This window comes from Trachemys scripta, chromosome 18 (genome assembly GCF_013100865.1).
Source record: "Trachemys scripta elegans isolate TJP31775 chromosome 18, CAS_Tse_1.0, whole genome shotgun sequence".
Classification (NCBI taxonomy): Eukaryota; Metazoa; Chordata; order Testudines; family Emydidae; genus Trachemys; species Trachemys scripta.
In genome coordinates this window covers 544,529-572,203 of record NC_048315.1, presented here as the reverse complement: position 1 = coordinate 572,203, position 27,675 = coordinate 544,529, and the positions used below count along the sequence as shown (strand labels likewise).

General features: G+C 53.5%; 1 protein-coding gene across 2 annotated transcripts; it reads right to left on the bottom strand.

The window, feature by feature from the left end:
- Positions 1-8,729: 8,729 nt before the first annotated feature.
- LOC117867647 (apoptosis-inducing factor 3-like) lies at positions 8,730-24,333 on the bottom strand. Of its 2 annotated transcripts, none has more exons than XM_034752848.1 (19): positions 24,168-24,333; positions 19,736-19,829; positions 19,081-19,190; positions 16,213-16,322; positions 15,321-15,365; positions 15,145-15,226; positions 14,850-14,962; positions 14,309-14,395; positions 13,767-13,858; positions 13,481-13,611; positions 12,717-12,832; positions 12,076-12,147; positions 11,683-11,746; positions 11,058-11,134; positions 10,854-10,971; positions 10,323-10,421; positions 9,799-9,874; positions 9,027-9,131; positions 8,730-8,896 (listed from the first exon to the last, which is right to left on the bottom strand). In XM_034752848.1, exons 2-19 carry the CDS (start codon positions 19,795-19,797, stop codon positions 8,863-8,865), a joined length of 1,593 nt encoding a protein of 530 aa, XP_034608739.1. In that variant the 5' UTR covers positions 19,798-19,829; positions 24,168-24,333; the 3' UTR covers positions 8,730-8,862. The 2 variants fall into 2 exon arrangements, with proteins under 2 accessions (XP_034608739.1, XP_034608740.1); XM_034752849.1 differs by having other exon boundaries at positions 19,736-19,825.
- Positions 24,334-27,675: the final 3,342 nt, after the last annotated feature.

The window sequence follows — 27,675 nt, the reverse complement described above, 5'->3', positions numbered from 1 at the left end:
GGGGGCAGTGCTGGGGGTTGGAGTGGGTGCCTGGGGTGTGTTGGGGGGCTGCCTGGGGGCAGTGGTGGGGGTTGGAGTGGGTGCTTGGGGTGTGCTGGGATCTGATGGGTGTTGGGGGGGGCTGCCTGGGGGCAGTGCTGGGGGTTGGAGTGGGTGCTTGGGGTGTGCTGGGATCTGATGAGTGTTGTGGGGGGGCTGCCTGGGGGCAGTGCTGGGGGTTGGAGTGGGTGCCTGGGGTGTACTGGGGGCCTGGGCAAGGGGGGCCGGGTGGGCAGTGTGGGGGTGGGTGCTGGGGCCAGGCCCATAGGTGCTATGGGAGCTGGTGGGAAGCTAGGGCCTGTGGAGCTGGGGTGCAAGGTCCGAGGCTGTAGGATGGTCCCTGGGGTGGTGGGGACTGGGTATGATGGGGTCTCTGGCCCTTTAAGAGGCCGCTCCCCTCCCCTCCCCACGCCACCCCACCCCAATTTCCCTCAGCTGAAAATGCCAACTCACAGCGCGCGATGCATGATGGGAGAGCGTCTGCCGCGCCAAACTACACTTCCCGGCATGCTCCGCTTCAGGGCGGTGTCCCGATAGTTTCTAAGTTAGCTCTGCACTGCTGATTGGATGAATCTGATGCCAGTGTCTGTTCGGCTACGAGGGCGGGGCAGGAGGTGGATGCTCTTAGTCCATTGGTCAAGCTGCTGGAAGACGAGCGGGCCGGGCAGGTCTTCTGGCCTCTGACTGGCTTTCTAAAGTGCCAATCAGGGCCGGGGCGGCCATGGCGCAATGGGTGGCCCCAGGAGGGCGGGGCTACCCCTGTCATCGGCGGGCAGTGATTGGCCACGGGAGGAGCCGGTGGGTGGCTGCGTCACGACGCCGCCAGCTGATCAGAGCCAGGAGCCGGTGAGTGCGGCCGGCTGGTCGGGCGGGACGGAGCGGCCGGCTGCGGGGCAGGTGGGTGTCGGCGGGCTCGCCGGGGGCGGGGGGGGGGGGTCGGGGGGGGGGACGGGGGGGCGGAGGCCGGCCCGGGGACCCGGCCCGGGGGGTGGGGGACCCGGCCCGGCCCTTTAGCCCGGCCCGGGGCTCGGGCACGGCTGGGAGGGGCTCGGGCGTGAGGCGCACGGCTGGGCCCCGTGGGGCCGCGGTGGGGTCCGGCCCCTTGCCGTGGCGGGGCCGCCGCGGGCTGGGGCGGGGCCGCGGGCTGGGGCGCTCGGCCGCTGCCCCGGGCGCCCCCCGGGCGGTGTTATGTAAGGGGGGGCAGCCGCCCCTGCTTATGCAAGCTGCAGTTTAGGGTTTCAGCGCGGGGGTGGGGGCGGGGAGAACGACTTGGAAACTTCCAGCAGCGCCACCTCCCCCCGGCCAGCCCCTCTGCCTGGGGGCGCCCGCCGGGGAAGGTCACCTTCCTGCCGCGGCGCAGGCCACGGCCCCGAGCTTCGGCCTTGGCCCCAGAGTGCCCGGCTCTGGAGTCGGCGCGGCGGGGGCGGGGACCCCAGCCCACTTGGGGGCTCCAAACCCCTCACGCCCTCCCCCGGGATCTAGGCGGCCCGCGGCTTCCCAGGCAGGCCGGGGAGCTGCTCGCAGCTCTGTTCCCTGGCAGCCGCTGGGCGGGGCAGATGGGGCTTTAGTCCGCAGCACACGCAGTGGGTCGGCTCTTGGCGTTGGCTGTCTCGGGAGCTCGGTCCTGGGTCGGGTCCGGCCGTCCTGAGCTGCGGGGTCTGGGCTCGCGTCCCGTCCCGAGCCCCACGGCACTGAGGGTCCGTGGAGACCGATCCTCTCCCTCCGCGTGCTCTGTGGGGGGTGAGGACTCGAGCCTGGGCCCGAGCCAGAGATTTGGGTTGGGTCAGGGCTCGGGTGATGTCCAACCTCTCCCCTTCTGGTGCAGCCTGGGAAAGCGCCCTTGGCTACAGAGCAGCCTAGAGGAGCTGCCCACTGTGCGCAGTCTTGGTGGCTTGTTTGGGTGTACTGGGGGCGGCTGGATTCAATCTCTCGTTCTTGGCTTTCCCGTTGCCGCCTGTCTGGTTCTCCTAATCGATAATCTCACTGGCTGTTGCCATCCATGGTCTGCTAGTGGCTGGTGGTGCACGGGTCGCCCTAGGGAGAAGAGCAAGACTCCTCAAGGCTGCGCGAGCTGATTCCTAAATTAGAGAGTGGATCTCTTGAAGAGATCAGGAGTAATCGGGAGGGCGGTGAAGACCCAGTTCATGGGGTGAAGTAGTTCCCTATCGCTTAGCATTACGCTACCAGCCATCAGCTTCCCACACCCCCTGCCAGAAAAGCTGTAATGGTATCCTCTAGGGACCAGCTGGAGGGAGTGCACTGGGGGACCTTCAGGGTCCACCCTGCTGCAGATGCAAACAGAAGGGACATCTTACAACCAGTCTCGTGCACAGTACTGGAGATTTCTTTCTGTCACTAGATCACAACAGAGCACTAGGGGCAAGCCTTGAGATAAGGTTTATCCTCTGTTTGGTGGTTCCAGGGGCATGTCTGTAACTGTCAGACTAACACTGACTTTTCATGCCCCATGAAGGGGTTCCGGGGAGAGCGAATGCCTGAGATGGACAGATGCTCTGTATAGAGACATTATTCTTTTGTGCACTATTTACGTCCCTTCTCTGTCTCCCACTCAGCAGTCTGGCAGCTCCTCCATCTCAAGGACTCTGCTTTCGGCTGGAGCCAGGGGCATGGAGAGGGCCTTTTCCTTTCATGCTGATTCATGCATTCAAGCCCCATGCTGGAAGAAAGGAGGGGGTGGAGCTCAGCACTTGGAACAAAGTTCAGACATGAAGGGGCCGGCAGACGGGCTGGAATTTATACCATATGTACCAGGCATGAGTGGAATGTTTGGCATCTCAGCCTGTGCAGAAGAGTTGGGCCTTGCTCCGTGATCACTGCAGCTTGCAGGATCGCCGCCTTGTGCTCTGGTAAGTGCTGGCAGAAGCCTTCCTGCAGGATAGATGTTCCCACCCCCTCAGGATGAGTCTTAGTCTGTGACGCCATCTGTGTAGTCCCGAACAGCCTATGCCCTAGACAGGTTCTGTCACTGCCGGTGCACAGACTTCCCTGGGGCTTTCTCTGCAGCCCCTTGAAATCCCACTGCCATTGGACTTGTTGGGAGTGAGTGGCTTGCCCTGGATCATGGTGTTCTGTTGTTCACACTGCTGCCCTTGCCATGCGAATGCACTGTGAAAAGGAAAGAGTCTCCAGATGTCCCATAGACTTGAAGCCTGGGACCTCTTGACAAAAGAAAACACTTCTCTCTCCCCGCCCCTGCTCTCTCAGGCTGGGCCAGCACCTCAGGAGGTCTAGTCACTTGATTGCCAGTGTTTGATTCCTAGAAAGTTCCATCTTTGGACTGGAAGTGCTTGTAGTTCAGGGTCAGCCCAGGAAGCTTGGTGATGGTGTTCCTAAGGTGGCTAATGTGCTGCATTGCTCAGGTTCTCAAAAGCTTAAGAGTCTTTCAATTCCCCTGGTGGTAACTTGGAAGCAGGAACGCTGGGTGCTGAAGTATCTTCCTTGGCAGGCTGAGTTTCTGGCATCAGTCTCAGGGGGCAGTTGGGAAATGCTCTGTTGCCTGCAATGGGGTAGCCCTAAACCTGCCATGCCTCTGGCTGGGGGCACAGGCTGCCCCCTTAGTAAATACACCAAACTCTCCTCTGAGTCTGTCTTTTATAAGGCTCTCATAATGAGCCATAATCTCCTCCGTCACATAGATGCCTTCGTTCTTTATGCACCAGCTGGTTTGGCAGCGAGAGGAACAGCTGGTGCCAAGTCTTGGGGAGGAGTTTAGGTCACACCTGGCTCCAGGTCAAACCTGGCCAGGAGCTCCCAGCGACTCCAGCCTTGGTGCTGCTGGGATTGGCTAAAGCACAGCTGGCATACCCATAAGCCTGTGTGGCAGCTCTCTCCTGTAAGAGTGAAACCGGAATCCCTCAATCATACCCACTCCAGTTTTTAGTCTCACATGAGTCTCTGCTCAGCAAGGACCCTCTGTGCCAGGAGCAGGAGCAACAGTGGTAGGAAAAGCTGCACCCAGCGGGTGCCATGATGGGAGGAAGGGTTTCTGTATGGGCTGTGTGGTTAGAGGGTGTGTCAGGAAGGGAAGTACCCAGCACTGCCATCCATTGGTGTAAGAGCTTGAGTTCCAGTTCCTGGATGACTTGATTTCACTTCCAAGTGTTGAGTTTTGGTTCTGACTTGTTTGCTTCCTCCTCAGCTGCTACTCAGCTGCCTACACTGCCGGCTAACTAGCACCAGTTCTTCAGTGGCAAGCTTTACGTCCCTGTCTAGCAGCTAAAGCTGCCAGTTGAAGAACTGTTGAATGTAGCCACTCTCGTCTTGTCACTTGGGCCCTCTGATGTCAGCTGGATGCACGCATTGGGAGAGCCGGATGGGTGAGTTTTCAACTAACCACTTCGTGGGCTGAGGGGTGACCACCTTGCCAGACTATGAAGAGCCCTCCTTGATCCTGATCTGGAAGCTGTACTGAAAGCAGAGCCCTGGGGTTGTGTGACACTCCGGGAAAGTCTCCAGTGGAAACTCTGAGGCTGGGGGGCATAGGTTTTACATAAAGGGGAGTAAGTATGTCTCCATGCTACAGGTGCAGTGCTTGCACCCTGGTAATGTGAAGACCTGCAAGAGAGTCCTAAACAGTTGCCTTTGATGTACAGAGGTTATGTTTGAACCATTAAATGTCTAGAGTAGAGGGACATGGTGAAGGTCTCAGCTGGACTGGGAGATCTCGCCTTGGAGAAATGGGATATGGTGTCTAACAGCTCTCCAACCTCTATAGGCTTCCATGGGAGATGAGAGCCTGATGCCTAATGTTAAAACATGCAGGAAAAGTTGCCAACCCTTCCATGCCACCACCTGCTGTCTGAGAAGCAGAAGGGCCCAAGCCCAGGTCTTTCTCGCTGATTATCTTTGCAGCCTTCACCTCACCAGCAATTTGGTCTTGTAACCAGCTTCTAGTCACAGGAGGGAGTGCACTTTGGCTCACCCAGTAGACCTGGGCTAGCCCTGGGTGATGTGGTAGAACCTCATATTCTAATTTGCTAATAGATGCCTGACTCCAAGACAACTTTCTGTGCTGGTTACAACCGTGGAGCCTAATTGCTAGGGGCAGCATGGGAGGCTTCCTTGACCTGGACTGATGAGGACAGTTTGGCTTCTGTGGTCTATTCAGTCCTTGACCTCTACTATAGCTGCCAAGCAGGGATCCATTTCACGCCAACTGTGATGGGTTTAGTCAGCAAAGGGCTGCTGAAACCACACTCCAGGCTTCTCCTGAGCAGCTCTTCCTTACCCTCTGACTTGCAAGTTCACACAGCTGTGCTGTCCTGATAGGTAACGGGGGTTCGTCGGATAGGAGTTAGCTGGGCTCACAGGGATGTGGTGCCAGCCCCCCTGTAGGGCAGTGGCCCTTGGACCCTTGGGGAGCTGCACACTGTTTTAAGATTTCCAAAGGGGTCTGCAGCTCCATTTTACATTTTTTTGGGGTCTGCAAATACAGCTGAAAACCACTGATGTGGAGATGGGCGGAGAAGTGCCTGGAGAGATGATGGGACATAGGGGTGGAGTGGTCATGCTTTTCCCCCAGGAACCAGCATCTTGTGAGGGACAGCCAGGGCCTGCCCCACATGTATGGTAGTGTGGTGGGGGGTTGCATTCCTACAGGACCCCCTCAGTATAATGGAATGGGAGGAATGTGGTGGCTGCTTGTGTGTTGGGTTCTTCTGACAATAGCTAAATAGCCTGGGGAATGTGGGATCAATGAATGTTCCCCACTCAGGCACCCTGCCTGCTCGAGCTGTGTAAGGGCTACAGAGCAGGTAGGTGCCCCTGTGGCTGTTAGTGGAATGTCGTTGGTTGGATGACAGTGCTCCGCTTTAGTCACAGCAAACAGAAGGGCACATGAGGGGCGTGGGAACTGGAAGCTCTCTGAGGCATGCTAGTGGAGAATCCCTGTGCCCGGAGATAAGGCTGTCTAGTTTGGAAAGAAGAACGGGAGAGTCTATAGCTTCACCATCACAGCTGCTGAGACGGTAGCGGCTCTCTACTCCCTGCTCTGCTCCCCTTGGGAGGGAACTGACATGCATGTGGTCATGACACAAGGGCAGTATCACGTCTGCCCCAAGTAACCCATGGAACTTGCTGCTGCAGGGTGAGGCATTCATATACATGTACAGCAAAAGCAACTCTGGCCATGCTGAGAGGACTTCCTGCTCCACACCATAATCAGGCTGGGGCAAGAAGAAAACTCCCCACTCTCTGCCATGTGCCCCCATACCCTATGCCATAGTGATGCATGTTCTTTAGTGACCATTACCTTCCTCTGCCATATATAGCTCTGCTCAGGTCTGGGGCCAGGCCTGTTGTCCTTAGCGATTACCGTCCTCCCTATTTGCAGCACAGAGCAGCCCCAGAAAGCAGCTTGGCAGGTGGTGCTCTTGGTCAGGGACCAGCCAAGCCCTTGCCAAGTGCAAGCTGCTTTCCTCCTGAGGGGGGGACCCCCTCCCTGCAGCAGAAGCAGCCTGGAGGTGCTGCTTTCCAGCAGACATGGGCTGTGCAGTGATCACACAGGCTTTCCCAGGGAGTGGCCCTCACATGGAGGCTAGAAAGCACAGGTGAGCCTGCCAGACTGGTTTCTCCTCACCTTGCAAGTGTGGGTGGGGAGGAGAAACGGGTCTGATTGAGGAATCAACTCCCCCCTGCTCCCTGGCTGGATTTATGTTCATCCAGGCTGTGTGTTGGAACCCATGGGTTATGAAGCATGTTCCCCAAAGGATGCTGCTACATGGCTGATGGTCACGGGGTTGAAAAAAGCTTCAGTGGCACAATAAGCTCTTGAAGGAGCCAGACTGAGCATCCAGGCAGACCAGCTGAAGGCTGAGACAGGTGGGGCTCTCGCTGCTTGGAGGCTGAGCTGTGTAAAGTGGTCTGTCAGGCCATGGCAATAGGGTTATTCCTGCAATGTGTCTTTGGCAGTAATACCATGTGATGGGAGGCTGCCTTCCACCGGCTTGGGCTACTTGGTTCGGTCTGGGACCAGCACAGGCAGGGGCTTTGTCAAAGGCTCTAGTCCAGGCATTTCAAGATCAATTGACATTTATACAGAGCTTCCTGACTGCTGGAGTATGTCCAGGGATGGTCTTCAAGCTAAGCTCCTCCTAGTCCCTAACTCAGCTGGCTTGGGGTTGGAGCTTGTCAGGCCGGAGCTGAATTTATTTCATCTTCAGTCATTGTTAGATGACCATGGGGGGACCCTCTGTGCCTTTGATCCATAGTCAGTCCCTTCTATTGCAGCTGGCTGGGTTTTCTGTATTGTAAGGTCAGACATGGCTTCTGCTCAGTGTTGAGCATGTGCTGGAGTATGGGGGGGGGGGCAAGAAGTTGTTTTGAGTGAGGTAGAAGCAATTGCTCTATATGGGGCCACTTGAGCAGCTTTCTCTCTTTGGGCCACCCTTCCTGCTCTGCTTCCACTTCCTCCATTTCAGCCGTTGCTGCCTTGGAAGGGGTCTCCTCAGACAGCTCTCGCAATGTCAGGTGCTGACAAATATAAGGTGCCACAAATCATGTAGCTCTAAAGAATGGGACAACTCTTCTCGCTTTCCCTTGCCCCTGCTGTCATCACCACATGGCTTAGCACAGTTAAATTTTACCGTTTTTAGTGCCCCTCTCATCATGCAGGAGTCCATTGTGCTCTGCAAACCACACAACTACTTTTCCCCACTGCTAAAATTCAGCTGTATCTGGGGAGGAACACAACAGCTACTGCCACATTGAGGCAGCTTAGGCCAGAAAGTGATTGAATGCTCTATCCAATTAAAGCCAGGGTGATTTTTAGTCTAGCATAATGCTGTTGCCCAAAGTGGAGCCTGACCAGCTCGCACAGCCTGACTAGCCTGCAAACTGCCATGTGACCGCCCATGACCCAGTCCATTACATTGCCTGTGGAAAGCAGCACCTACCAGCCAGTTTGGGCACAGGAGATTCTGTAACTCTTCCCTCAGGCACAGAGCCCTTCCTGCACCATCTGGCTGTTCCCGTTAAGTCTCTTCTCCAAGCAGAGATGCAGCCTGAGAGAGCTGATCACATTCCATGCTGGGGGAGAGTGGCACATAACCTAGGCTGGGGGTTGGGATTCCCAGGCCTGGGAGGGGCTGACATGTTTCACTAGAGGTAGGAAATACTGAGGAAACTAATGCAATATTTAAGGTTCCCAAGTGATGCTCAGCCTAGGAAACATTTAATGTCATCTAACTTCCTCTGGCACCGTGTGCCCATGGTAACTAGTGGGGGGTGCAGTATTAGTGATGAGGCATTACGCTTTAGTTCTTTGACAGAGCACGTGGGGCTAGATTCTAGCTGTGTGAAAGACTTATCTAGGCTACAGCTCCCCTTGCTGGAGAAAAGTTGCCTCTTCCTGCTTTGCTGTTTGTTAGGTGCGCTACTAATCTCCATGAGAGCTCCTCTATCTTACTGGCCAATATTCATAGGCATTTTTTAAAATAGAGCTGTCAGACTGACTGCGTGGTTGGGATACGAGCTTCCCCTGTTTGCTCAGACCCTGGCCACGACCACCATTCAGCTGAGTTCCAGGACTGTGGTAGCCTGCTGTTCTTCAGCCCAACGGTTTCCCCTCAACTTGTCCTCTCTTCTGTAATGTCTGGTTGATCCAGCACTTCTCTTCTCCTTCCTTCCACCCCCCAATAAACTTTCCCAAGTAAAGAGAAGGGATGCCGTGGTTGTGATTGCAGACATGGAAAGCAGGGCTCCTGCTGTTTCATGCTGGTTTTTATTTCTCCTAAGCGGGAGGACGGGGGTATGGGAAATGATTGTGCCCGTGGGGGTGTTACGGAGCCCCCAGGCAGTCTCGCATTAGGCTTGCTTCATCCAGGTTATATCAGAGGACCTGCAACAGAAGACAGGATGCTGAGGAAAGGCCTGCCTGTGACAGTGCTCTGGCCCAGTCGGGGCTGATGCTAACGAGGCAGCAGTAACCTCATGGGGCATGAACTTAGTGGGTCAGTTGAGTTACTCACTGGGCCTCTGCTTTTGAGATTTGTCTGCCGGAGTACATGACCTCAGCTACCAGGGAGACCATGGGGTCAAAGTTCAGGCTGGCAACGGCAATCACATAATCATCCCTGAAAGAGAAAAGCCTCAGGAAATGAGAGATTCTCCTCTCCAGCCCCGGGAGTGACAGAGCACTGCAGCCTCCTAGAGCTTAAGGGACTGCTGGTCTAGCAGCTTTATTCTGATCGGCTCTGAGCTGGGCAGGAGCTGGGATCCCCATGGGCAGAGACAGTACAGGCTCTCCATGGCGAAGTGCGGGTCTGCTAAAGTGCACAGTGCCCACGGGGATCGAGTGCTGAATGGGTTAATAGTCGGGTAGAGTGAAAACAGATGCTATCCCCCTTCTCCCTTCCTCTCTCCAGAGCTGATATGTCTCAGTCTCTGGATCCTGGGACCCTACAGTTTTAATATTGAACCTCCAAAAGGAGGTTTTCTATAAAGCAGGGAGGCTGTTGAAAGATCTGTCAATCTTCTTCTCTGATGGCCTGTTCCTCCCTCCTTTCCATGCCCCTGCCACACCGTGCAGAAGCTGGATGGACGGCAACACTCTCATGCACACTCTTGGCAGGGTGGTGTGGAGCATGCCCCTGGCGGTACTGCCAAGGACCATCCCCCGAGCACCATGGGCAGGGGTGCTGCACCCTGCACAGGAAGAGTAAGTTCTTGGCAGATGCACTACCTGGGTCTGGCTCTGACTTGCCAAGAGTTCCAAGCTAATTGGGCTACAGATTCACTCACTTGATGTAAAAGACCAAGAACTTCAGCTGCTCCAGATCTCCCTTCACGACAGTCTCGGTGTATCCTTTCCCATAGCCTGCAAACACAGAAGATGCAGTGAGGTCTGGGCCGATACCACCATGCCCCTTAAGCTCAATGACCAAATAACTGCAGGTGGAGGCGGGGAGACAGCTCAGTAGACCAGTGGAAGGACCTTGAGGTGAGAGCTGGGCTGCATGTTCCCTGCAGTTAGGGCTCTGGCTGTGGCCAAGGGGAGAGAGGGTGACCCTTGTCCCCTGGGGACATGACCTCTGACCCTAATGTCCTGGGCTATGACTTGACACTGGGTTTTCTGCTGTAGCTTCCCCAAAGTAAAGAAGGGGTTTGGGGGTGGGGGACTTCTCACCCTCACTCTCTCTGATTGACTGGGAGAATGGTTCAAACCTCTGTCTGGATGCTTATAAGGTCCCCATCCCTGCAGTATCTGAGCACCTAGCTTTGCACAGGTATGGGGCGGGGGATGGCGGTTTCTGCTCCCCTCCCACCTGCATAGCGGATGCTTTTTCCAAGCAGCGAGGTCCAAAAGAAAGGAACGGTGTGCAATGCCTTCTGCTTCTTCAGCATGTTTAAAGCAGCAATGTGACCTGAAACGACCCAGAGAACCCCAGGAGGGGAGAATGTATTTTTCCAGAAGATACTTTCACGGGAGACTTAAAACTTCAGGTTCATCAGCTCTCTCCTCTTGAAGTCTGTCTCCTGCCTTGGCTCAAGGTGGGAAGCAGGATATTGCTTCCAATGACTGACTCGGGCTGGCAGCAGCAGCTACCCACCTCTAAGTGCATGACCCCTTCCCCTCCCTCCCTTTGACATTTGGTCATAGCTGGCCCCATTGCATGGCATGTGGGCTGGTCAGTGGAGCTGGTTTGGTGCATAGGTAGTGGCCTTGCATGTCCTGGAGCCCACTTGCCCCAGGCACAGGCCTTGCAGCCTTGTGACCATTTCTCAAGCCTGTTTTTCCAGCTGTGTTGGGAAGGGAGGCAGACACAGATAGTGCTAATGCTGCTGCAGTCCCTCACCATGAGCCTGTGCTATCTGCCAGTGACGGATGGTGGCGGTCATCCCACCGAACAGTGTGACTGGAAATGAAGTCACATCTCCAGCAGCAAAGACTCTTGGGACGTTGGTTTGCATGAACTAAGAAGGGAGAAGGGGTGATTAGTGACCTAGAATGCACGGAACCTTAAATGTGATGTGTGCATGCCTCGCAGGAACTTACGCACCAAATCCACCAGGATGGCGCCTCTACGGTCCATAGCAATTGAAGTGTCCTTCAGGAAAGCTGAGTTGGAGGCGACACCTTGGGGAAAGACGAAGACATGCAAGAGGTGTGGCAGGAGCGTGAAGAAAGCTCATGTAGGCCAGTGCAGGGGGAGCACAGCTGTTTACGGATCATTCAATCTCGCATGGGCTAGAGTTGGTAAAGCACAGTAAGAACAAACTGCAGCATATGGAGGGGAGGGTGATAAGGAGAGCTGCATGAGGGGTAATCAAACCCCAGCTCTAAGCAGGACAAGGTATTTGGGTAACGGGTGCAATGAGTGTAAAAACGGATCCCTGGTGGTGGTGGTGGGGAAGAATACTACAGGAAGGGAGAATGTGAGGCAATCAAGTCACAAGCATGTCCTGCTCAGGGTATCTCGGGTTGCTTGGGGCTAGGGTAGAGAGAGTAATTATTCTCTCGGGAGTTAGTCTTGGAAGGTGAGCTAGCCAGGCTCTGTTTTACGGTGGGCAGCATTGCTTTGGGTTTTAGCTAGTGTTGTATACGCAGAGGTCCTGGAAGGTGAGGGGCAGCATAGATACAGATGGGGTCTGCGTGAAGCAAAAGTGTACTGGTTAGTCTCTTACCTATTCCCACCACCACCACATCTGCAGGTAGCTTCTCTCCACTGGCCAGAACAGCCTCTGTAACCTAGGAAAGAGGCAACACTATTCACTGAGAGGCTGCCTTAGAGCCTCCCCCCCCCCACACCCCTGCCCTCACTATGGTGCTTTGCTTCCTCAGACCCTGGACCACCCAATCCATGTTTCTGGGCCCAGGAGACTCTGATTCTAGGGGTGGTGGAGAGCAAGCTAGTGCCTGTGTAGGTGAAACAAGTGTAGAGTTTAGTGCCCTGGGAGACTGGAGATTACGCAGGCTGTGGAAGGAACACGGGATGGGAGTGGAACGGTATAGGCCCACATTGGAAGCAGATTTTGGGAGCAGTCCAGGTGCAGAGCTGGTGTTAAGGACTTGCTAACCTTTCTGTTCTTTCCTTGCAGCTCAGAGATTTCAGCCTTCATGTAGAATTTCACTCTTTTATTCTGCAGCATCTGAAACAAGGAAGAGGAATTACCCCAGCCCCAAATAGCTCTTCTCATCAATGTTCTATCCCTGATTAATTCAACAATTACACATTCCTCCCCTTCCAGAAACCCAGGCAGATAGCTGCCCACTAGGGTTCTCTAAGTACCACCCCACCTTCCCAAGCAGGTCCTGTGGATGAGAGAGCTGGCATCTCCTACAGCTGATGGAGGAACAGCCACGCCTCCTTCTAGGTCCCCAGTCTGTGCTCAGACAGGAGCCCTAGCACATAAGGCGGGAATATTAGCTTGGGGCAGACGTGGGCATGAGGCATGCAAATCGGCCAGAATCGAGAGGGGCTGAGAGGAGACCAGTGTGGCTAGGGAGGGATGGCTGGGAATAGCCCATATGTGTGCACATAAGGCACAGCTGTCCAAGCTGGTGAGCTGTGTGCAAGGTGGGTAGGGAGGGGTAAGTGTGGCGTCTCGGGCACAGAGCGGGCGGGAGGTTTGTGCTCGCTGTGTGACTGTGCATGTGCAGTGTAGGGCTTCCACACCACTTGGATCTGTGTGCATTCTCTGTCTGCTATTAACTATACCTTCATGGCAACACCTCCGACCTGAGGCCCCAGCACTGCCTGGAAGGGGAACTCCTCTCTTTCCACCACGCAGATGGTGCTGGCCTTGTCTGAAAGGAAGGCAGCAACCTCCATCCCTGCACATAATGGACATGTCTGCAGTGAAATTGGCACAAGTACCCCACCCCCACCACCAGCCTTCTCCCTGGAAATAGGGATGAAGCTGGACATCTTTTACCCCTGGGGGTGGGAAGTGTGTCAGAGATACTGTCCCTGCTGCCTGCTTTTATACAAGTATCACTCTCTAGTATCCTGAATCCTCCTGGGATTCACCAGGGATCCAAGTACCAGGAGGGGCAAAGACTTCTCCTTCCCCCTATGCACCCCACTAGCTGCACTTCAGGCCTGTTTGCCTCCCCAGGGCACAGCAAACCCCCACTGTCCCAGATGGTGCTGAACAAGGCAGTCTGCACTCCTGAAGGATGAGGTGACACCTCCATAAAATAGATCCCCTTCCCCCAGGTCCACGTGCTGTTTGCAGTTTTTGGTGCTTCCAGAGGAATGGCTTGGGGTGGGGCACCCCCCACAGAGTAATGCACAGCCCAGAACAGTACGGAGCGGCCACCCACCACTGAGCATCGCAGCCGCTTTTGACAAATGGCCTTTGGTTAATCGGCACACAGTAAAAAAATAGATTTCAAGGCTCGGCTTACAATTAGTGATCTGACCCCACCCTATTCTGACTCGCTGTGTGAAGTCAGGCAGTTGCTACGCCAGTCTCGTACCAATGAATGAAGCGCCTAGAATCACCACCCTCTTGCCAGTTGCTAGGTGGAGAATCCTGTTAGCATCCTCTGGGGTTTGCAGGGAACACACGTTCTCCAGGTCTGAGCCGGGGCACTGGAGCTGCCTGGGGCTGTGGGAGAGGAGACTTCAGTTACAGTTGCCGTGCTTATTAAAAGGCAGCTGTGCCTGCCCTCTCCCCCTGTGAGCACGAGGTTAAAGGCCTGCTTCATTCTTCCCCCCTCAGGCCCCCTGTGCTGAGCAAACATGGCTGCCTCGCTTTCTTACCTGCTGCCTGTCGCAATGAGGAGCTGGTCGTACCTCTGGAAGGCCCCATCCTGGAAGTGGGCTTTCTGCCCCTGCGTGTCCACGGACACCACCTGCAGCACGGAAAGGCACGGGGCAGTGCTCTGCTCATTCCTCCGTTCCACAGCCTGGCTAAGTACACGTAGCGCATAGCCACCCAGGGACCTGTGTGCCCCCAGCCCAGTCTGCTCTTTGCACCCAAGTACAAGGTGGGAGAATGCTACGGTTCAGTTTGGAGCCAGCCATCCCAAACCTCCAGTGTGCCATATGCCCCCTTCTAAAGTCACCTCCCTCCCATGCGATGCTGCCTGTCTGCCACTACCCACATGTACCAATGCACCAAAACATGTACAGCAGGGCCCAGCAGGTAAACCTGACTTTGGTGTGTGACCAGGCAGAGTGACGAATAGACCCACCATTCTAGAGAACTACAGAATTCTGCAGCAGTGGTCCCCTGCTCCCAGACCAGTGTTAGGGACAAGGACTAATCTTTTGATAAAGGTGAGCTGCTGCTGCTCCTTCACCTCTTTGTCAGTCCAAACTTCTATGCCATGAGCCTCAAAGAAGTCCTGCTGCCTCAGGTAAATGCTCTCTAGTGTCTTATCCATCGCCTGGAAGTAAAGCAAAGCAACAAGCATGAGGAGCATCTCCACAAAGCCAATCACACTGTTCAAGAGGTTAACAGCACCTGAGCTGCAATCTGGATTCGTGGAGTTTCCTTATGGGAAATGTTCACAATGGGCAATGTGTTTTCTTATTAGTAAATCAAATTGCCCACCCCCCAAGCCAACCACGTCTATAGCAGGAGGGGGCTGCAAGGAATGGGGTAAGATCACTGGCTCAGAACTGCTTCTGTCCAAGCCTGTTCCACGAGGAGGCACTATAGGGAGTGGGTCAGGGACATTTGCTGAACAATGTAACCAGGCTCTGCTCACAGCCCTAGCTAACGGAGCTCTGACTGTGGTTCTCTGACTGAAGCTTTTACTAATTCCTGTCCTCCCCCCGTCCTCCCCAGGCCATCCCCTCAATCGCAGTTCTTAAGAGAAGCTCTGGCCATGCACAAACCTTGCTTAGTTGGGTCCTGTCATATGGGACATGCTTTTCTTTGGTTACCATGATGATCCTGCCTGTAAAGCCTTCCTGACGAAGTGTTTCTGCACAGACCAGTGCAGCTGTACCTATGAGAGAAACATGAGTCTCACCCATTCTGGCACGACCCACCAGCCATGCAGGAGGAAAGCACCACTCGCCCCCGGAGAAGAGCCCAGCAGACCCAGCATGTGCCCAAAGGGCTGACATACAAACTACATGACCAAAGCACAGGTGCTGGTGTTCAGAGCTTGTCTACTGATTCACTGACCTCCACCCAGGAGCAGCATTGTGTTCTTGTTGCTCCTGCATCTCTCACTCATGGCCTTCAGCTTTCGGTCACTTTCAAGGTCCTGGCAGAAAGAAAAGAAATTATTCAAACAATGGTAACTGGTCCCTGGACCACCTTTGCTGTGGTTACTCAGTGAGAGCAGGTGAGGTCAGTACCTTTTTTTTTGCAGTAATAAATACCTTCCCGTCTTCCACTCGCACCTGGAAAGACCAAAGAAGAGTGGGATTTCAGTGCATAGCTGAGGCTGCTGGGAATTTCCTGAGGAGTCTCGGTTTTGGAGTGTGTGTGTCCTGCAGGAGCTGGCTGCTACCAAAGCCTGTGTTACTCTGGGGTCAAGTGGCACTAAGGAGGAGGGTGGGCACTGGAGGTGGGCTGGTCTTCAGTGAAGGCGCGATGAGGATGTGGAACTAATAAGGCAACCTGATGCCAAAGAAGCAACCCAGGGCCTTCAGCCTAAGGCAAAAAGCTAGAGCAGCCTAAGGGAAAAAGAAAGCGTGCTGGACGGTCTCGTGTTTCACTCTTCTGAAGAGTGGAGAGAGCTAGTGCCCCTCTGCGGAAGGTGGGCTTGGGAAGGTCACATTTGGACTCTTCTATCCAGCTGATCACGCAAGCCCACAGAACACCGCGCTCCACCTGACAAGCTCAGAGTGACCTTTAGGCACCTTTCAATGCCAAAGCAGCTCAAACAGACACTGCTAGCACTTACAGAAGTGTTACAGGCTTTGTCTTCAGAGTTGTGAGAATCCTTCTTCCTTTCAAAAGCGCTACTAGTCAATGTGGGGCCAGGGGCCTAACAAGGCTTCTGAAAAGGCATTTAGGTCCTAGAGCCAAATGGTCCTGAAAACCAGTTCTTCAGTAACCACTGTGGAGAGCGGTGGGCAGGGAAGAGAATTCTAACACTTCCGCGGAATTGCTGGGGAGACCCTCAGGGCCCAGGCTGGCTGTAAAGTGGCAGGGACTGTAATGGAGGAGGCAAAAAGGGGAGCAAACACAGAGTAGACAGAGCAAGCTGGAGTGCAGAATGGAAAGTAACAAGGATAATGTCACCTTAAAGCAGGGAAGACAGTCCAGAGTTGGGTACTCCTCAATGTCTCCAGTTCTGATATTGAAGCAGGCGCCATGCCAGGGACAGCGCAGTCTGTTACCCGCCAAGACTCCTGCAAGTCACACACCAAGGAAAGTGTTGTCTAGTGTGTAGAACAGAACTTGTTGTCAGGACTCCTGGAGTCTATTCCCAGCTCGGACTGTGATGTGATGTACCATGGGTAAATTGTTCACTTCCGCAAACTGGGTTCAGGATTTCTTGTTCTCCTCATTGGGTGTTGCGAAGCAGCACTGTGTACCTCTTCACTATCCTTGAGAAGTACTGTATGGGGGGGAGATCATTTGGGGAATCCTGTGTACAACTTAGGAATTCTGGTTGATATTATGGACTCTACATGTATCTAGACTAAACTGCAAACTCCATTTGGATTGCAAGGCTGGTCTGGTTCCTCTGCTGTCTTTTTACCTCCATCTTAGGCTGAAATTGCCAGAGGTGTTGACACAGGACTAACAATGGTGGGTTGTTAAACCGTTAGATCTTCTATACAAGTGGAGGCCCCCATGGTCAGTGAGCTGAGTACTGCTCAGAAGCACCAGTTTACCTGGTGGGCTGGTAACAAGGCAACTGATCACCTGGTGGTGGGGAATTCAAGCTGATTGGAGGTCAGCTGACAAAGGGGACTGAAAGTTATAAAAAGGGCCTCTCACAGGGCATTTCAGGGTGTAGAAAGCCACTGCTTTTAGGGTGTAGAGAGAGCGACTCTATGTTCTGGAGGAGAAGCCATGTGCAGGAGGGAATGGGGAGAGGAAAGACCCTGGACTCCTTAGGAGACTGCCTAGTTCCCACAGAATGCTTGAGAGTGGTGAGGAAACTGAGGCAGGAAATGGCATGCTGGTGTAACTGTTTAGCCCAGTAAAGAGTGATTGTTTTCCAAAATCCCTGTGCAAAGGTGTCTGTTTGTGTCCATTGGCACATGTCTCTAAAAGGGTAAGCTGTGAACCAGAGTGCCCACAAGGTGGGAGCTCTTGAAAAGAGTGGGAGAGGGGTCAGCAATGGTCCTGGGAGGCTAGAGTAGCCAGACATGAGGTCCCACTTCTGTGAAGGGGTACCACACAGACACCGTGTGCCCAGGAAGCGAGCCCGAGAGGCCAAACAGAGTCAGTGCTGCAGCCTACTCAGAAGAAGGGAGGCTTTAAAGCAGCGTTTCTCAAATGTGGCCACCAGGGGCTTTTCGTGTGGCCATGGCCTCCTGGGTGGTGATGAGGGGGGCAAATCAGTGGCCTCTCCCCCAGGGCTGCCAGCAGGGGGTGGGCCTTGTCCCCCTCTGGAGCCACAAACGCTGGAGGAGCAGGCAGGCGGTGGGGTTTGAGCTTCAGTTCCGGGATGGCGGGCAACAGGTTTCAGCCGTGTGGCGGCAGACTCCATCCCCTGGCCACGGGCTTTGAGCCCTGATCCTGGCCCCAGACTCACCCCGCCCCCCCTCCCCCCAACCTGCTGCCTCCTCTGACCCTGGGCTCTGGCCGTGCAGCAGTGGGCTCTGACCCCCAGCTGCAGGGTTTCAGACTCCAGCCGTGGGGCCACGCAGTCCAGCCCCCAGCCATGTGGCAGTGACTGCCGGCCCCAAGCTCGCCAGCCCAAAACTCACCTCCCCCCCCCCGCACTCCCAACATCACCCCTGGCCCCACTGCATCCTCTGGCCCCAGTCCCCGGCTGCGCAGCTGAAGGGCTCTGGTCCCCGGACTCGCCCCCCCCTCATTGCCCCTGACCCCCAGCTGCCTCCCTACCCACCTCCCCATCCAGGGTTTAATTTGTCCCCAGGCTTGCCAGGGCTGAGTAAGTCTGTTGTGAAAAGTGATATTTGTATGTTTATTAATATCACTTTTCACTGCCTCCCTGGTAGCTAGCAAGTCTGCGATGTGAAAAGTGATATTAACAAAATACTAATATCACTTTTCACAGAAACAGACTTACTACCTAGCAAGTCTTAAAAAAATAAGCAACAAAAAGCAAATGAAACAACAACAAGGGACAAGAACATGCAAAACACATTATTTGTTTCTGTTCTGTTTGAGTCCAGTAAAGAACAGAGACAATGGTACGTTATTTTTATTATTGAGTCTGCAAAAAAACCCTGCATAAATAAATTACAGTGATTTGGACATGTATATGTGCATATTTATTTATTTTTCCTAAAGTTAATTGAGTATTTTAGGAAAAATTATCAGAGCGGCCACCAGCCATAGCTGGTGGCTGCACTCTGAGGCCACCAAAAAATTTCTTCAAAAAGAACAGGAGTACTTGTGGCACCTTAGAGACTAACAAATTTATTAGAGCATAAGCTTTTGTGGGCTACAGCCCACTTCTTCGGATGTTAGTCTCTAAGGTGCCACAAGCACTCCTGTTCTTTTTGAGGATACAGACTAACACGGCTGCTACCCTGAAACCTGTCAAAAAATGTCTTGAGAACCCCTGCTTCAAAGCACCCTGGTATGTGTGGGGAGGGAGCCAAACACAACCGTCTGGTGAGTGTCCAGCAGGGGGCGCTTGGCCAGAGACAAGGCCAATGACACCCTGCTGAGCACTGCAAGGCAGCCCCCTGAAAAGCAGCTGAATCCTGGTCCACTTCCCACGGGGGGGCTGGGCTGTCCCTGACTTGGGGGCGACAGCGTGGGCTTCCCTTGCCCTTTCGCTCAGAGGTGCAGGGAGACAGAAGCTCAGCCTGCTACGCAGAAGCATTAGAAAAGCGGCAGCTCCTGGAGAGACGCTGCCCATCCGCTGCACAGCGTCTCCTTTGACACCGTCGCCTCTTCCCTGTGTTTGCCCCTGGCCTGAGCTTTGCCTGGCTGCTGGAGATACCCGCCGGGTTTTACCTTTGCTGAGAGAGGCTCCGGCGTGTGTGCACTTGCTCCCCACAGCACTGAACTCCATCTTATTCCTCACCAGCAGCACCGTGTGGCCTGCAACCTCCACTTCCCGCAGCCTGCAGGAGACGAGCACAAGCCAACATGGTGAGCCTGGACCCCTGGACGGCGGAGGCAATGCCTAGACCGTGGGACCACCCGGGGGCAGCTGCCATACCGGACTCCTCGCTTGTCCCGCGAGAGCCTCCAATAACCACGGCAATGGGTCTGGTGTTTCTTTGGCTCCGGGCCCGCTACCGCCTCTCTCAGTGGGCTTTTGCGGGGCTGGCTTCTTCCTAACCTGCCTCCCCCTCCTGGGTGACAGGAGTCCCAGACAAGCCACCTCTTAGGAATAAATGAAGCCTTGTTGGGGAGGAGCAGAGCAGAAACAAAAGCCCACAGCACACCCATCTTTTGGGGCCGCTTTACTGAGGCAGGACCCACCCCTCCTGTGCTAATGCAGGGTGCCAGCAGGGGGTGTGGGTGGGGCTGGGGGGCTATTGGGGGTCACACAGAGGTTGAGCTGAGTTCAGCTGGAGGGGGCCTGGGTCAGGTCTGTCAGCAAGTGCTGGTGATGGGAACTGGCCTTTCACATTACCCCCAGCCTGCCGCGATCGACACTCACTCGCCATCCTGGACGTCTGACTCCTGGCAGACCTGCTCTGTGATGCTGTCTTCAGTGTCCATGCTTGGGGGCGCTGGTCTCAGCAGCTGGCTGGCTGAGGACAGAGCAGAGAGGAGTCAGGGATGGGAATGGGGTGCTGCAGCAGAGCATTCTGGGAAGGCTGCTGCTCGGTCATTTTGCTCTCAGAGTTGTTGACGTGACATCTGTGTTATGACCTCATCACCATGTAACGATGCACCTCAGCATGAAGACACAGACCCCAGAGTGACTTTGGGAATAGTTCTCTAGGCCGCTTGGCAGATTGCAGACCTGTCTCAGCCTGATGGTGCACCCTGGAAGTGTGACACCACAACTGCAGCCCCAGGCCCTGTTCCCTTCCCACCCTCTGTTATACCTCCCCCCACCAATGCACCAGAACCCCACAGGTCTCCTAAAGGCAGTGCTCAGCAAATCTCCCTGCTCCCTGTCCCTGCCCCCAGGGCAGGATTAACCTTTTGTGAGCCCGGCGCCAAATGTATTTGTGGGCCCCCACGGGGGTAATGGAGCCTGGCGCAGGGCGACCCCGCTCTGACCAGCCCCGTGCAGGGCACTATTTACAAACCGGCAGTTGCCCGACGCAGCGTGTCTTGCCCGGCCCTGTGCTGCCAGCATGTCCCTTCCTGTCGGGGGTGGGCCCATGCCATGCCACACAGCTGCCCCGCCCAACACTCCCCCAACTCCCTATGGCCAGAGCTCCCCTGAACTCACTATGCCCAGCGCCCCCACCCAACCCTCCCACAAATGCACAGCACCCTGCACCACACCACCCCTGCCCAGTGCCCCCCTGCCCACAGCCCCACCACAACTACCCAGCACCCCACACAGAACCCCCACTCCCTAGTGCCCCAACGCACACAGATCTTCCCTGCCCCTCACAGCCCAGCACCCCCCTCAGAGACCCACTTCCCAAGCCCTGCCTCCCGGCTGCACTCACCGGCCCTGCTGGGAGGTGACTCTGTCCGCTGGACTGAGCCGGCAGTGCAGCCAGGGCTGGTCCCAAGGCGGGGAATCACTCCGGTCCCTCTGGAGTAGCACGATCAGCCAGGCCAGGGCCTGCCCCGGCCGGGCTCCATCAGGACCCACTTGCCTGGAGGGGCCCAGCCAAGCCCCCCACACTGTCTCCCCGAAACTGACTGAGACTGGCCAGGCTTCTGCACCAGTCCCAGGTGGCTCAACTCCGGGGAGACAGGTGGGGCCCAACAGGTGGTGGGAAGCAGAGACTGCCGGAGGTGTGCTGGGGTCCGGCCAGGAGACAGAAAGGAGTGCTTGGTTGGCTGGCGAGCAGGCTGAGAGGAGCAAGTGATGGTCAGGGAGGAGCCAGCGGGCTGCTGGGGTCTCGGCGCAGTGCAAGCGGAGCAGGCCGGGGCCCCTTCTGAGCATGGGCCCAGCTCCATGGCGCCACTGGTGCCATTGTAAACCCGGCACTGCCTGCCCCAAGGCGTGGCCTCCTCTGGAAACAGAGGGGCCAGAACTGCAGGCACAGCCATTCTGAGCAGGAATGCCTTGGCTCGACCCCCCAGTCCTGGGCCCAGAGCAGGCAGGCCCCCAAGCCGGGGCACAGAAAGCTTCATTGCAGTTGGCAGAGATAGTTGGGATGAGAGCGTAGGTGAGACGGACCAATGCCTCAGCCCTGGCGGGCGGGGCGAGGCTGAGGCCTCACTCACAGCCTGAGGTGATGGTACAGACAGAGGGGTGGGTACCTGGGAACTGTGAGAAAGCCAGGCCTCCGTGGGCAGGGTAGGATGGAGCCTAGCCGCTGGGTGATGGGAATGAGGGCCTGGGAGCAACAGGGCAGGGGGACGCACTCTCTCCCCCAGCCCACCAGACACAGCCTCATCCTCATTCAGACAGCAGGATGCATCTGGTGCTGCCCTTTGCTGCAAACAAGCACGCCAGGTAAGAAGCTCTCTGCAGCAGCTGCTGCTCTGTCTGTGCCTTGCTTGCGGGACACACAGCCTGACTCCCTCAGTTTTGGTCACTCACACGTGACAAGGTCTAGGACCCTCAGAAATGCTTCTCTGGCTGGGGCCCAGATACACCCTTCTTAAGCCTAGAGCCCCCAGCATCCCTGGTGTCCACGATAGCCCTTTCACCTGCCCATGCCCGCACCTTTGACTGGCCGGGCCATTCTCTTGGGTAATTTCCTACAATTCGCACAGCCACGGGGAGGGCGCAGAGCAAACCAAGCTACTGCAGCCTGTTTGGGCTTTGCTGATTCACTGAATGGGGTGGGGCCAGCTAATTGCATTTGGAGCCAGGATGTAACTGGTTCTGCAAGCCATTACAGTGGGAATGCTCCCTGTGTTACCACAGCAGGCTGAAAGCCCTCCTGTTAGCTGTCGGATGGCAGTGGGCCAGCAAATCCAGAATTAGCCAGTCTGCTCCTGCACATCCTTCTGTCTTAAGCAAGTGGTACAGACTGATGCGGAGCATTGGAATTTCTCTATTTACGCCGTTGCTTGCAGGGGGTATGATGAGGGCTCCATGTAGGTTGCGTCACAGCCCACTAAATTCTGTGGCACATGGAAACTAACATTTGTCACAAGACCCCCTCAGGCCTTTAGCAAACTGGAAATTCTGTGGTGGTGGGACATCTGTAGAAAAATATCCAGAAAATTAATTTTCATTGCATGATCTACTGTATAACAGCATTCATTGTCTTATGAAATGTTTCTTTGTGGAAGTTTTTCCACATATTTTAGACTTCTGATGCATTTCCAGTTTGCTGCAAAAATCAGGATGCCTTCCTGCAGAACTTAGGGTGGTATGCCATATCCTCGCCTTCTGGCTGCTGGAAGGAGGAAAGGGGGCAACCAGATCTGGAGTGCATGGATGGTAGGGAGCAGGTGGACTACAGAACATTCAAGGAAGATTCCAAAAGTCTGGGAGAAGCAGGGGAATATGGACTTAGAATATTTAGCTTCCCGGCTGTCCACAGTGATCAAACAAGGAGGTAGTGGTGACTGCTTGAAAAGCTGGGGCGGGGGGGAGATTAGGAACTCTGGTTTAGCCAAGTTGAGCTTGAGATGATGGCTAGACATCCGCAAGGAGCAGTCAGCGAGACAGGTGGAGATTTCAGTTTAAACAGGAGGAGACAGCTTGGGAGTAGAGAGGTAGCTGTCAGCACAGATGTGGTAGTTGAATCTGTGTTTGCAGATGGGCTTAAGGTGTAGAGGGAGATAAAGTAGAGAAGGGGTCCAAGGATGCAGCCTTGTGAAGGTCCCACAGAAAGTCAGCGGGTAGATGAGGAGGATCCCCTGAAGGACGCACTGAAAGAGGGACCAAGAGAGGGCAGAGTCAGGGAAGCCAAAGGAGGACAAGGTTTCAAGAAGAGCGGATTGTGGCAGAGGTAGCTGGTAGGTGAAGGAGGATGAGGATGAAGATGAAGTACTGGTTCTGAGTTTTGGCTTGGAAGAGGACATTAGACTTGCCCACCTCCTTCATAAACGAGAGAGAATTCTATCTGTGACTGTGGAGGAGAGGAAGCAGGGAGCACAATAGGGCAGGTGATTACACCACAATCACCACAACACCAAGATTGCTGCAGTAGTTGGTCTAAATGGAAGTGTCGCACCTGTGACACATATTAGTTGTTTAGTGCAAACAGTGACCTTGGCTGTGCACAATATAACCAAACAGGGCTTATAGCCTGAAAGGAACCTAGGAGTAGAGCTGGGAGAATAACTGTTTTTTCAGTTTTGTAGCTGACCTGAAACATCGATATGAAATGACATTTGGGTTGGTCCAAAACAAGCATTTGTCATTGAAACAAAAAAAAAGCTGAAAATTTAATTCTGGTTCGACGATTCATTTTGTTTAGTTTCATATTGATTTTTTTTTTTTACTTTTTGGAATACAATTGAAGCAAAATTCAAAACAAAAAGTCATTCTGAAAATGTAGAATCAAGATGTTTGGACTTTTTGGGGGCCAAAACAATTTGGCACAACTTGCAGAAAATTGTAAAATGTTTCAGTCAACCCAAATATGCATTTTTCAGTTAAAAAAAAAGTTTTGGTAACAATTTTTTGCCCAGCAGTACTTCGGAGCCTTGGGCTGTTTAGTTTTGCTGATGTCTTGGTAATCCGTAAACTAGAGACAGAGCAGGTAGCAGAGGCCTGTGGGATTCAATCAAATTTTTTCCTCCAGGGAGTAGTCCCTGGAGCAGGCAGCGAAGCTGCTTCGAAGTGAGGTCTGTGGTTGGTGCATCAAGGGAGATGAAACATAAACAGAAGCAGATTGATTCACTGCAAAAAGAGGTGCAACTAACTCTTACAGGAACAACAATTTAACTCCTGCGACAGCTACCTCAAAAGCCTGGCAATGGAACACCCACCCAACACGGATGTCATTATCATTTCCATTTACCGACAGAAAGGCATTAGAAATACTCACATGAGCCCAGAAGTGTTTTTTTCTCACCAGAGCCGAGAAATTGCAACCTCCTGTATTGCACCTGATGTGTAGAACTGAGGCATTCACTTCTCAAGAGAAACAAGTCTGTCCCTGTCTCCTGCAGCCAACGCACATCTGGGTTGTGGCTCTCAACAAGTTACACAATATCCCTGTCAGTCACAAGTCCCAGGAGGTCTGTATCCTGGCAACCAGGCATTATGCTCCTCCCCCTTTGGGAAGGCTGGAGTGTGTCATTGCTTTAATAGGTAATGAGGGGGAAGGTTGTGGGGGAATGGCTGAGCGAGAGTTCACGTCCAATTTCTATAATTATTCTGCTGCTGTGGCTAATTACATTAATTGACTTGAGCTGAAAAGTGCTAACTGAAGTACAAAGGCTTATCAGCTAGCTGGGGAGGGGGATGGTATCAAATCTTGCTATTTCATCATATGCAAAATAGTTCCAAAACCAAGACTATACAAGTGGAATTTCTCTCCGTCTCTTGGGGTCACGTTAGCCTCTTTCTGAGCCTTTGCAAAGGCCCAGCACAGTATATTGTATTACTCAGGACTTTGCTTGGCAAGCTGTTGGTATCTGAGGTATTTGTATGGCACCTGTAACCATGCAGTCTGATTTTCCAGACATGCTGAGCCTCTGCGAGCTCCCCTTGAATGTAGTGAGAGTCTCAGGTGTTCAGCACCTCTGACAATCTGACAAGCAAGCAATAGCTACAAAGTGCTGCCTCTGACTGGATGAGACCCCTGGCTCCGGGTGATTGGTGTTCAGTGAAGAGCTGAGGGAGAGTTTGGCCACCAACGTGCCACATACCCCACCCACCATGCCAGCTGCAGGCCAGGCTGTGCACTACTTTGACTTTGGTGTAGCAGTTACCTGCTGGGGAGGGGGAATAGAAAACTGTTTGCCTCTCTTTCTGAGCCAACGTGTCCCCAAGCCTTTAACTTTCAAAAGCCAAAGTTTCCAGCAGAATGTTTCTGATAACCACAACCCAGATACTGGGCCCTACAGGGACTACTTTCCACCTATGCCCCATCACATCTCCCACTCACCAGTGTAGGGGCATGAGCAGGAAAAAGGGAGGTATGTCAGCTACACTGCGGACTCCATCTGATCCTCTGCTGGCATCTGGAGGCTCTGGGCAGCTGAGCATAGAATCCTAGGACTGGAAGGGACCACAAGAGGTCATCTAGTCCAGTCCCCTGCATTCATGGCAGGACTAAGTATTATCTAGACCATCCCTGACAGGTGTTTGTCTAACCTGCTCTTAAAAATCTCCAATGATGGAGATTCCACCACCTCCCTAGGCAATTTATTCCAGTGCTTAACTACTCTGACAGTTAGGAAGTATTTCCTAATATCCAGCCTAAACCTCCCTTGCTGAAATTGAAGCCCATTGCTTCTTGTTGTATCCTCAGAGGATAAAAACAATTTTTCTCCCTTCTCCTTGTAACAACCTTTTATGTACTTGAAAACTGTTATCATGTCCCCTCTCAGTCGTCTCTTCTCCAGATTAAACAAACCCCATTTTTTCAATCTTCCCTCACAGGACATGTTTTCTAGACCTTTCATAATTTTTGTTGCTCTTCTGTGGACTTTCTCCAATTTGTCCACATCTTTCCTGAAATGTGGTGCCCAGAACAGGACACAATACTCCCGTTGAGGCCTAATCACAGCGTAGTAGAGCGGAAGAATTGCTTCTCATGTCTTGCTTACAACACTCCTGCTAATACATCCCAGAATTATGTTTGCTTTTTTTGCAACAGCGTTACACTTTTGACTCATATTTAGCTTGTGATCCACTAGGACCCCCAGATCCCTTTCCTCAGTACTCCTTTCCAGGCAGTTATTTCCCATTTTGTATGTGTGCAACTGATTATTCCTTCCTTCCTAAGTGGAGTACTTTGCATTAGTCCTTATTGAATTTCATCCTATTTACTTCAGACCATTTCTCCAGTTTGTCCAGATCATTTTGAATTTTAATCCTATCTTCCAAAGCACGTGCAATCCCTCCCAGCTTGGTACCATCCACAAACTTTATAAGTGTCCTCTCTATGCCATTATCTAAATCATTGATGAAGATATTGAACAGAACCGGACCCAGAACCGATCCCTGCGGGACCCCACTTGATCTGCTCTTCCAGCCGACCTTCAGTCTGCTTTACTTTACAGCAGGGACCAAACTAGCACCCACTTTAAAGTCATCTTTGGGTCTCCCTATTTCTGTCCTAAACTTAGCTCAGCTTGGCAGGACCAGAGGATCTGGACCCGTATTTTCCATTTGTGAACAATCACTAATTTTACCATGGAGAGAGCAAGTGCACTGTCATGTGCAAAACCCTAAGTACACGTTGCTTTTGGTCTCAAGAGTTCCAAGACCAATGCCACATCTGCTCTAACTAATGATCGTGGCCCACAGACTATATAAGCCCAGGAGATGGATATAGGTGCTAGGTTATTTCTCACAGTGCCAACAAAACCAGCTTGGGCTCTTCCCTTGAGCTATGATCCCAGGTGTGAAGCAATTTTACTGCAGGATGTGTCCGTTTAAATATCAGTGATTATTCTGCAGCAGTGACTTCCCACAAGGAAAAAGGCATGGACCTTCCAGACCCAAAGCTATTATCAACTTCGGTAAAATTAGTCCCTCGATACGGTTTGCGTGTAGATAGACACTGTGGCATTCCAGTGAGGAAGACATGTCAGATCTGCTTGCTACCTCTCTTGGATACTGGAGATGGAAGAGGAGTACTGGTTATGGTTAGGGTCCTTAACTAGGACAAGGAAGGATGGGAATTCTCCATATGGAAGCAAGCAACTTACTATTATTCCAACTCCAAGCACATGGCTAGGGCATGCATCAATCAGGAGGTGTGGGGAAAAGTGCAGCCAGAACCAGAGGAGAAGGTTCTGAAGGAGACGGAAAAGGGGCTGCAACCTGGCGCACTCCAGGCAGACGTGTGCCAGGGTCTTCAGTCCACAGCTGGAATTCCACAAGGTTTCCCTATCTAGTCACATCTTCCCAGATGTCTCTTTCTGGAAAAGGTGACTTACCCCCAATTCTCACTTCAGCATGTAACAGAGTTTAGCCAAACCTGGACGAATGCTACAAGTGCCTTGTATTTCTATTCATATACTAAAAGAAGGCAGTAATATATGGAGGAAGCTGCCAGCCATGGAATGTTTCCCCTGTTCACAAGCACATGAGTACAGAGCTGGGGTAAGGGCCAATGGAGCAGGCTGACAGATGAAATGAAAATACTTTATTGTAACCGTACATAGCTAAAGAGTCCTTCAACATCAGATACTATCGCTAGTTTCTCTTTCTTCCTAGCTCATAAAGCTCTTCAGGAATTGTGTCTAGGCATTCGTAGACCACCTGCTACAATGGAGTCCTGACCCTGACTGTGCCCCTGGCTGGTCCTCCCAATCCCTATGGTATTGCCAACCCTGAATGTGTGTGTGTGGGGGGGAAATTACCCAGGGCCCCAAACA

Bases quoted from the DNA above. Each gene is read 5' to 3' on its own strand.
- LOC117867647 (XM_034752848.1), bottom strand. From the start codon at position 19,797: ATGGACACTGAAGACAGCATCACAGAGCAGGTCTGCCAGGAGTCAGAC. The intron at 14,396-14,849 runs GTTTGTGCATGG...CTTTACTTCCAG, and splicing joins ACAGGACCCAACTAAGCAAG to GCGATGGATAAGACACTAGA. The intron at 13,859-14,308 runs GTGAAGGAGCAG...TCCGTGCTGCAG, and splicing joins AAGTTTGGACTGACAAAGAG to GTGGTGTCCGTGGACACGCA.